The sequence below is a fragment of the Corylus avellana genome, chromosome ca11, assembly GCF_901000735.1.
Source record: "Corylus avellana chromosome ca11, CavTom2PMs-1.0".
NCBI lineage: Eukaryota > Viridiplantae > Streptophyta > Magnoliopsida > Fagales > Betulaceae > Corylus > Corylus avellana.
The window spans coordinates 5879440-5890630 of NC_081551.1; the positions used below are offsets into that span (position 1 = coordinate 5879440).

The window sequence follows — 11191 nt, forward strand, 5'->3', positions numbered from 1 at the left end:
AACCCAGTTTGGAGGAAAACTTTGTCCACAATTACATATATGTATATATATGAAAAATTTTAATTAGGAAAATGATAGGTGTTCTTCTAGTGTTCTTCTGGTATCCTTCCAACTGTGATGTAGCTTTTAAAATCACTGTTGAATTTGAGATTATCATTATTGCTATTGGTGATTTTAAAAGCAACATCACAGTTGGGAGGATACCATGAGAACACTAAAAAAACACTTAGCATTTCCCAAAATTTATGTAGCTGATATGTGTACAAGACAATTTACTATTGTTATTCAATTTTCTTTAATTTATTTTCAATATTTCTTCTAAAATATATCAGACTAATTATTTTTATTTAATTTTAATAAAAGGTAATTTTAATGAGCCAAATATGATTACTTTTCCTCTATTGTTGGAAAAGGTGATGGACTTTAATATAAAGTCCAAATTTTTTTTTTTTTTTTCTTTTCTAATAATTGGACTACTAGAATTTGATTCATAACACAAATTTGACGTACCAAATTAAAAACAAATCCAGCTATTGAAACAGATTATAAATTACTAATTACATATAACTTATATATCACACCCAAAAGACATATTAAACACCATGTGCCCTGACCATGTGACTTGGGCTAAAAGTCAAGATCTCAAGCAACAAGTTGATAGTGTTCATCTAGGGCAAACAAATTAGTATATAATATCTTTTTGTTAGTTTATTGCATGCTTAGAAAAGAGGCACACATTTTCATAACCAAAAAAAAAAAATTGGTTACGAGGTCAAGAGCACGTGTGATGCACATTGTCGATGGAACAGAGACAAAATTTTATTGTTTATTAGTTTATATTGAAAGGAGGAAAATAGTAAATCCAAGATTGATTCTGGACACTTGAGAGCATGCCAATTTTGTGTACAATTTGCAATTATGAGATTGGGACTTTAATGTTTAGATGGTCCAGCCATGGATGTTAGGGCTTTGAAGAGTATATTTGAAGGGTTCAAAGGGAAATGGTCCACTCCTTTCCCCTGCCCAAACCAACCATAAATAAAAATAAAGTGAAAATGGTCCAAAAATCATGCAACACTACTGATTTTTTGGCAGTCATTATCTCTATGTTTGGACCTGCCTTTGAGGGTTCATTTTCTTTGAATGTATATATATATATATATATATATATATATATATTGAAGTTCCCTTAATTCTTAGAATGCAAGAAAAGCTTCATGGAATTGGAAGGTACCTTAAAGATAAGGTGCTTTTTTGAAAGATACTTTCTTGTTTTTGTTTGAAGAAGTGTTTTAATGAAACATAAAGTAAAAATAGTTTTGAGTATTTTGTGTTTTAAGTTGTTTTTATTAATATTTTTGTTGAGAAGGAGAATGATATGACATAAGCTGAACAGTAATTTTTTCAACTGTCCAAATTTAACGGTGGCAGGAAGTATATTGCTCTTCCTTTCATCATTGATTGGAGCTTCTGCTTTTCTGGTTAGGCATTAGAGTTAACATAAGCCTAATAATCCCCACAACACTATGGAGGAAGGATGCATGTTGGAGACCATTTTGGAAAAGGAGAGATCACCAATGAAAACAAAGAAAGAAGAACATGAAACTGGGAGAATAATAATAATTTAACAAGAAAATGTGTATTAGTTAGTGGGATGAAACATAAAGAGACATGGTTTGAGATTATGTTATATTACAAAAATGGAACAAAAGTTGGAGCATCACAGAAAGAGAGAGGGAGAGAGAAAACAAATCAAGCAGGCAGAAGAAAGGGCCAAAAGAACCCTCCACTCAGTCACCATCACTGGACTTTTGAGGATTATATATGAAGGAAAACTTCACTTATGAAGGAAAATCTAAGAAAGAACCAAAGCAGCAAGACTACTGAAACTGTTATATACACCTTTTATAACAAGTTAACAACCTTCTATGTATAAATAACAAAGATTACATACATTAAATGGTAAAAGATACAGAAGCAGTTTTTTTATGCCATTTGAAATGCCAAAGAAGAGGGAAAAAATTGGGGGAGGTGACAAAATCATCTCCACCTTCTTTTCTTCTTTCTTAATTCCAAAGAATGCTCTTGAAAATTCGTTGAAACTGTTGAGCTACTGCTTGATTAGTTCAGGGGCTTCATTTATGGTCTCTACCATTTCAATTGACCTGAAACATCCATCTTCGGTGGCAATGGTAGACTGAGAGTCAATCTCAGACCCTGCCTGGATTTCCTTGAACATTGCCATGACTTGAATCATTGAAGGACGCCGCAAATGGCGATCGTCCAAGCAAGCGCAGGCAACCTTTAAGTGCTGTAAAAGCTCCATCTCAATGCTGGGATCCTCTTTCATGAGCTCCGGATCAAATACATCACTTATTTTCAGTTTGGCATGCTGTTTCACCCACCCCACAAGATTGTTGTCACCAAAATCAGCCGAATCCGTTGGTCGTTTCCCGGTTAGCAGCTCAAGCAAAACTACACCATAACTGTAGACATCACCTTTTGTGGAGCATCTGAAGCTCTGATAGTATTCTGGAGGGACATAGCCGGGAGTGCCTGCAAGAGTGCTGACGCTCAAATGGGTATCCATTGCGCTCATAAGCCTGGCCATTCCAAAATCAGAGACTCTGGCTTCCAAGTTTTCATCAAGCAGGACATTGCTGGATTTCATGTCCCTGTGAATGATGTGTGGGATGCAATTGTGCAGAAAAGCCAATCCCCTCGCAGACCCAATGGCAATCTTTCTCCTCGCAGACCAGCTCAGCTTGATCCCGGCTTTCTTCGGGTTGTGTAGAACATCTTCTAAGCTTCCATACTTCATGTACTCATAAACCAAGAGCCTTTCTTCTCCTACCTTGCAGTAGCCCAGAAGAGGGACAAGGTTCCTGTGTTTGATTTTCCCAATGGTTTCCATTTCAGCAGTGAATTCCCGATCACCCTGTCCGCTCACATGTATTAGTTTCTTGATAGCTACAATGCTTCCGTCTTTCAATTGCGCCTTATACACATCGCCAAAACCTCCGGAGCCGATAAGGCTGTCGTTGTGGAAGCCGTTTGTTGCTTCAAGAAGATCTGCAAAAGTGAGCTTCCGGAGGGGCTTCTCAAATGTGGCAAGGTTGATGCTCAACGCTTCCCGGGCACCAGTTAGCTTCCAGCTGACATTGGCCATGCCGGAGTGGGAACCGCTGTCAATATAACCATCAAACGCCGCATCTTTCTTCTTCCTTCTTTTCCTGGTTTCAATAGCAACTATTATCAAACCAAAGATACAGAAAAGGGAGAACAACAATCCCATTGCCACACTCCCTGCAAGGGATGCTTGCCGCCGATGATTCTTCTGATGCTGGGAACTCGAACTCGAATCCGAATTCGACCCACAGGGATTCAGAGGATACCCACATAGTCCTGAATTATTCTGAAACCTAGACGCTGGGAAAGTTTCAAGCTGACCCATTTCAGGAATCATTCCACTAAGATGATTATTGGACAGATCAATCTCCGTAAGCAAGGTAAGCCTAGTCATGGATTGCGGGATACTCCCTTCAAACCTATTGCTAGAGAGATCAAGAATGTTAAGATCCGTCAAGTCCCCAAGCTCTTGTGGAATCTTTCCGGAGAAATTGTTATGGCCCAAATTCAATATATACAGATAGAACATACTCCCAATCTCCTTTGGAATATCACCCGACAACATATTATGCGAAATATCAAGAAAAATCATAGACCCATTGTGGTAAAATGTTGGCTGAAGCTTACCTCCATATACTCTAGTGAAATTGCACGGATTCCTGGTGGAAATCTTATTCAGCTGGTCAGGCCTAATCCCGGCAAACTCGAGCAAATTCCCAGCCCCATGACACTCCTTACTCCCATCATTCTTGATATACTTATACGTCTTCCCGCTTATGAAATTCACGGAAATATTTCTAGATTGCTTGAAAAGCGCAGGTGGGATCGTCCCGTTCAAGTAATTGGTATTGAGATCCAACCATATCAAGCTCTTGCAGTCTCCAAGCTCTGGCGGAATCCTCCCGTACAAAGAATTGTTACTCAGCTTGAGTATTGCAAGGTTCGAAAGCTGCCCAATCCACCCTGGAATCTCGCCGCTCAACTGGTTATTCGACAAGGAGATCCAATTTAGCCTGGTGCAGTTGCTTAGCCCGGAAGGAATCTCCCCCGTCAACCGGTTGAAGTCAAGAATCAGATTCTCCAGCGTCAGGATGTACATGAGCTCTTGTGGGATTTCCCCATGTAGCTGGTTCAGCCATATGATCAAGTCCCGGAGCTTCGACAACCTCCCCAAGCTCGAAGGGATGGTTCCGGTGAGGTAATTGAAGCTCAAATCCAGCGAGACGAGCTGAGAACAGTTGCTCAAACTCGCCGGAATCGACCCAGTAAACTGATTGTTCTGTAAGAAGAGCTCTTTCAAGATATTATCAGGAGCTTCACAGAGACTGCTGGGAATTTGGTCGGAAAGGTTATTGGCACTAAGATCCAACGTCTCCAATTTGACTAGCTTCGACAACAAAGAATCCGGCAAAGGACCGTGGAAGTTGTTGAACGACAAGTCCAGCTTCTTCAAGTTGCTCATCTTTGCAAAGATTTCGATCGGTAGGTCACCGGAGAAGTTGTTTTCGGATATATCAAATGATTCCAACGATGCACAAGCGCTCAAACCGCTCGGGACCGTACCGTTGAGCTTGTTGGACGAGAGGTCAAGCTCCACGAGGCCGCCGGAAGTACACGCGCCGGCGAGCCACGCGGGGATTTCGCCCTCGAATCCGTTGCTGGCGAGGTAGAGGAGGCGGAGGTTCCCGACCGGGAGCGCCGGAACGGCACCCGAGAACAGGTTGCTGGAGATGTTCAAGAAGGCGAGGTGGTCGCACGAGGAGAGAACGTGGGCGACGTCGCCGGAGAACTTGTTGGCAGAGATATCGAGGTGCTCCAGAGCCAAGCAATCCCCGAAAGAAGGAATACCCACAGAGAAATTGTTGGAGGAGAGGTCCAGGTACTGCAAAGTCTCGCAAGTGGAGAGTGTTGTTACATCGCCGGTGAGCTTGTTTCCCTTCAACGACAACCATTGCATACTACTGCAACCGGCGGGAAAGAGCCATGGGATAACGGTTGCGCCGGAGAGCTTGTTGAAAGAGAGATCAAGAACCCGGAGATCCAGCTTGGGCGCGTCTTTCAAAGAAGAAGAAGGGTTCTCGAGGAGATTGCTGGAGAGGTTGAGGGATTTCAAGCCGGAGCAAGAACCGCCCAAGTAGGAGAGGTCGGAAACAGAGCCGGAGAGGCCGTTTTCAGAGAGATCTAAGGCGGTCAACAATGTGTTACATTTGGATCCAGGGACGAAAGAAACAGCGCCACTGAGATTCGTGAGTCTCAGAGAAAGCGTTTCGAGGTGGTCGAGGGAGAGGAGGAAGGCGGAGACGAGGCTGAAGTTGGCGTGCAGAGGGACTAAGCTGAGGTTTATCGAGGAAACCAGGGAGTCTTTGCAGGAAATGCCATTGAAGGCACATGGGTCTCCGTTGAGGAGCCAGTTGGGGAGGATGGCCGGGTTCGGGAGACCGTCTTTGAAGTTGATGAGCTGCTGGGTTTCTCTGCTGGGTGAGGCGGAGGAGGTGGAAGCTGGCGAGGCTTGGAAAGAGAGGAAAGTGAGAGAGAGAAGAAACAGAGAGAAGTGGGAGTTTGAGGGGCAGAATGGTTTCATTTTGAGGCTTTGAAATGAGTAGGTGGTTTTAGGCTATCAGAGCTGCCATTAGAGAGAGCTTAGAGAAAGCTCTGATCTTCAAAGAGAAAGTAGGCTTGGTGCTTTGGAGTGAGAGAGAGAGAGAGAGAGAGAGAGAGAGCGTTCAAAGGAGTCAAAAGTCTGAGTAAGGAAGGTAAGAAGGGTATTTATCAAGTGGAGAACAGCACACACAGCTGTTGCTCACATGCCATGTGACCCCCCTCCTCCTCCTCCTCCTCCTCACTAATTTACCAACAATATGGATGAGAGTGATATTCCCAAAATGAGATTAAAAAAAAAAAAAAATTGATAGGGTTAATAAGTTTTTTATATTTAGCTAATATTTTTATACAAATTTAATAGATAAATCAATAGATTTGTGGGGTCCATATAAATTTACAAATTTAATGATTGATTTATAAGATGAGATAAACTAAATATGAGAAAAATATTAACCCCTAATATTTCGAGTAATGCTACAAGTTTCTATTGTGTCTCTTCCAAGATGATTGACTCTTAAAATCACTATTGAGCTTGTGATTGATCATTTTGATCAAATGGTAATTTTAAGAGCCACATAATTTTTGGAGGGATACAAGAGGGACTTCTAAAATTACTTTAACATTTCTCATTCTAAAATGCTCTTATCTGACATGATAGTACAAAATTTATCGATAAAATAATAAACAATAAATAGTGAGAGTACTAAACTTTTTATCAACAGATAAGTACCAAAATGATATAAAGTTTATTCATTAGTAGTCGTAACATGTTTTTTGATTAATTATTTTTGATTCTTTTCTTTCTGATGAATACGTTCCAGATCATTTTGGTCATAAAAGATTTTGTACCTCTAGCCTTTCTCAATGAAAATATAATAAGTATTCGAGAGTATGTATGGCATTTCTCATACTGGATTGAGATTTCGAGTAATTTTGTTATTAGTAAAAAATTGCTGCCGAATCAGAAAACAAGACCTGGATTTTATTTGTTTAAGGATGTTGTGTCTGTCTATGTTGTGTTAGTGGTGCGCAAAATAGCTGAGATTAGGGGATGATGGGCATAATTTGTTAATGCTAAAAGTGGTTTCTCTCTTTATAGAAGTCTTTCTTTCTTTCTTTCATTCATTCATTCATTCATATGCTCTTTGATTCTCTCTTTCTCTCTCTAAAACTGTCTCTTTGTCTCTCTAGCTTTCTGCGTACGTGTGATGAAGGATTGGTCCATTACTGTCAATTAATGGAGATTCCTTTGTTTAATTAAATGTCTTTTTGTTCACGAGGATTAATTAACTCCTTTTTTGGCAGCTTGTTGGAGAGTGGTGCTTTTCTATTACTCCTTACTGATTTCTTAAATATCAGGGAAAATCTTACAACCATCATTAGTCTATCCTAATTCATTGCCTCTGCATTTTATTTGAAACGGAGAGGCATTGAATTAAGATCCTCTAATGATAGTATTGGAGGATCTTAATTCAGTTAGTTATAGTATAGAAATATTTTTGTTTTATTAAAAAATGAAAAGATAAAAATATATTTCCACTATAACTGATAAATGAACGAGAGAAAATTTTGTTCCCTGCTATGACAATGTACACTACCCATTTATTATCAACATTAATTTTCTTCAATTTTGGTTGGAATAATTTTTTTTTTTCTTTTTAGTTTCGACTATGAAATTGTCCCATGTGTTTTTAACATGTGAGAAGGACATAATTTTTTAAGAGATTTTTTTTTTATTTTTTATTCTTATATCCTTCTCCCAATTTTCCATTTTAAAAATCAATTGTTAGATCAGTGTACTAAATAGTAGGTCTCTTTTTTTAATGAGTAATATATGTTATATACCACCAGATTTACGTGATAGTGCTCATTAACTTTTGGATCAGTCATTATTAAAAAAAAAAAAATTAATAGTTGATAAGCACGATCACATCAACGCAGTAAAATGAAGGTGCAGTATATATTATTTCTCTTTTTTTTTAATTAGCATGTGTAAAAAACATGTTTTTTTAATAGGAATATTAAAAAAAATTAATTTTTTGTTAGAATATAAATTAAATGATTAAATTAATTTATTTTTATTAGCTAAAGTTTTTATAATAAGTGGTGATTTAATATGGTATTAGAACCAAAAATTCTGAATTTGAACATTGACTGTGTCAATTCATTTTCATTTAAATCATTTAAATACTTAACGTGTTGAACTATATTTATATAAAAAATAAAATTTGAGATATTTCTTGACATTAAATAATAATTTTTTTTTTCACTTTTCTCTCATAAAAATTTAAACTCGTTTGTACTTTTTATCTCATCAATGATTCCTTCGTCATTTTTCCTTCTAAAATTATTTGTCAAACAAATTGGTGTGGACCGTGTGGCATCACCTTCATCTACAGCAAAGAAAGTACTCATTTTGGTACCCTTTTTTCAAAAAAAAAAATGTAAATACTACTTTTTGGTACGTTAATGACACAAATACGACACTTTCATAGAGGCTTTCTGTAGAGTCTTTAATACTAGATCTAGCATTTTGGACAGACTATTTTACCATCACCACTCAGCAATAAATACGTGAAAACGCCCTAAATGGTCGGGGACTTATTAGTCCAATCACAAAACTATTTCTTTATTCAAATTTAATTTAAAATATTTAATATAATATATATTATCGCAATTTTTTGAACTATATGATATCAGATCATGGAGTAGTGATAATCATAACACCAACGTGAGTGAGCGTACAATCACTCACGCTGGTATATTTTATAATATTATTTTTTTAATAATATAATAATATTATAATACACCAGTGTGATTGACTGTTCACTCATGATGTTATGATTATCACTACTCTAGATCATGAAATGATTTCTCTTTCGTTTTATGATCAACCTTTTTTAAAAAAAGACTGGCTCATCCAAGGCTCATCAACAGTTATTTTAAAAGTCACATCACAGTTAACACCAGCCAGTAAGAGAACACTAAAAGAACATCTAACATTTCCTTATAAAAAATGATTGGTGTCAATAATTTGTTTGTTTTTTTTTTTTTTTTTTTATATTCTCTTATAAATTAAATAGATTAACCATTAGATTTGTGGAACCCATCATTGACTTATGTAAGGTCCATAAAAGTCTACAAATATAATGATTGATTCGTAAGATAATATGAAGAAAAAAAATATTGATAAAATATTAATACTAATCATTTCTCATATCTATAGCGTACTCTTTTAAGTATCGTATTTCTTCACACTCGTGTTATGCCCGCTAACATGATGTGTTTAAGTGACAATGTAAATCACTTAAAACACGTCGTATTAGCCTGTATATCATGAATGTAATAAATGAGCAGAAATTATAGCATTACTCATTGAGTATTCATGGTGTAAATGCCTTGAGAGATTGGAGACCTGACATATTTGATCTCATTGTTGTCAAATTTTATTGAGTAATTGACTGTAAATAGTTCCTTTTTTTTTCTTTTTTTTTTTTGAACAAACTGTAAATAGTTCCTGATATGCATTAAATATAATTCTCAAGCTTTATTATATATATATGATTTTTAAGATAGTTCAAATATAATAAAAGCCTAAGAAGGACCCTGACAGTAAATCTAAAAATGCAAAGAGAAATTCATTTTTAACCATATAAAGTAAATATTTTTTTTTAACTATTTTAATTATAATTGTACTATTTCTCATAGTAAATTTTGTACACCAATAGATTTATGAACTGCCAACACTTTAATTTTATTTTCTGTTTTGGTACTGAAAATTAAAAATTCTCTAATACTCTCTCACATAGCGCGTGTCAAAACGCTCCTGCCGTACATGCTTCGTGACTGCACGCGCAGTGGGACAGGTGGGGCGGCGTCTTACTAGCGCACGCAAATATATGTTTGTGGTACTGTACATAAGGGTCCCACGGTTCCTCTCAATCGTAACCGTTGCTTAGCTTTGACGGTCAAGATTTTACTGTTGGAGTAAGAGGGAATGAAGTTGAGGACCCACACGTGTTGGCAGCAAATCTAGTAATTCCTTTGCCAGATCATAAAATTACCTGATGTACATGTAAGGGCTTCCGAGAAACATAAGTGGGGGTAGAAAGGGAATATAAAGATTTCAGGTGCTTTTTAGGTGACGTGGTAGATAAACGTGAGTGTTTTGGGAACAGATTTAACTGTCGTCACGATGAAAACAAAAGGCTTTGAGGGTTAGTTTCGTAATTGGCAGACATTCTCTTTACCGAATCATTCTATTTTCTCTTAAACGAATTTGTTCATAGAAGGTGACAATTACGGATGACATTCTCTTTACCATGTTAATGGCCATGACCACTTTGGTGTATGGGTGAGGCAGTAGCTCTTTCATTTTTATTTTTATTTTTTTCTCATATTTACCTTCTAATATTAATGTTTTACTCTCAAATTTTTTTTTTTTTTTTTTTTAACATCCTAGACCTAAATTTTTAGTTTCGTCCTTGTACTTAGGCTTAGTAGTCCAATACACATAACAAAATTTGTCACGTAAAGTAAGAAAGGTAGTACTAAAGGCACGAGTGGAAGGTGTGCGACAACTCTTATGGGCAATTGTAGCCTCAATGACATGTAAATTGTATGGGTGAGAGGAGCGGTTGTCCTTTTGGTTAGTGTTTGATAACTCCAAATTAGTTATCGTAGTTAATTAATACTGGGAGCGTTAGATATTCAAAGGCAAAATGTCATAATTATGACGTTTTATAGTATCGTTCGAACTTTTTGTATAAGTGTACAGTTAGAACATTCCATGGAACGTTCGAATGACATTCCTATTTCATTGATACCTATCCTTCCACAGTTTACGCATAAATTACTCTAAGCATTCAAAAATCCCACTTTTCTCCTTCTATTGAGATGTAAGACTAATCTAACTCTACTAAACACATTTAGGGATAAACTAGGATGTCCTTAACCCTAATTTAGTGTGTGGTGTTTGTAACGCCCTTGTCCCATATAGAAAAGACAAGTAACCCACAAGTAACATACATTCCTTATAAGAGATGCTTATGGGTGCTAAATCTCACATTACTAATTTATTATGTGAAACTGACATTTTATAAGTGATTTTATAGAAGTTTCAAATTGATTAATTATTTTGGGGTGATAGCACAGATGTGGCTAACGTTTTTCTTTGGGTTGTTACAAATGGTATCAACGCCACTTAGTAATGCACCAATTAGCACTATTAGCACTGCATGATATGGCCATGACGAGGACGTTAGGGTTTAAGTGGAGAATTTGTAACACCTTAATCCCATATTGGGAAGACAAGTAGCCTAATATGATGAATATATATATTTCATCATATTGGGCTACTCGTCTTTTGAGTGGTTATTTTGCAATCATTTAAGTTCACAATATTTGTTTTTACATCACAAGTTAAATGATCTAATCATTTATGAGCGCACCATTATTTTAG

At 36.8% G+C, this 11191-nt stretch overlaps 1 protein-coding gene across 1 annotated transcript; it reads right to left on the reverse strand.

Moving 5' to 3' along the window:
• Positions 1 to 1868: 1868 nt before the first annotated feature.
• On the reverse strand, positions 1869 to 5850 carry LOC132165445 (brassinosteroid LRR receptor kinase). The gene has a single exon (XM_059576015.1). The coding sequence runs from the start codon at positions 5708 to 5710 to the stop codon at positions 2111 to 2113; it is 3600 nt and encodes a 1199-aa protein (XP_059431998.1). The 5' UTR covers positions 5711 to 5850; the 3' UTR covers positions 1869 to 2110.
• Between the last annotated feature and the right edge of the window lie 5341 nt (positions 5851 to 11191).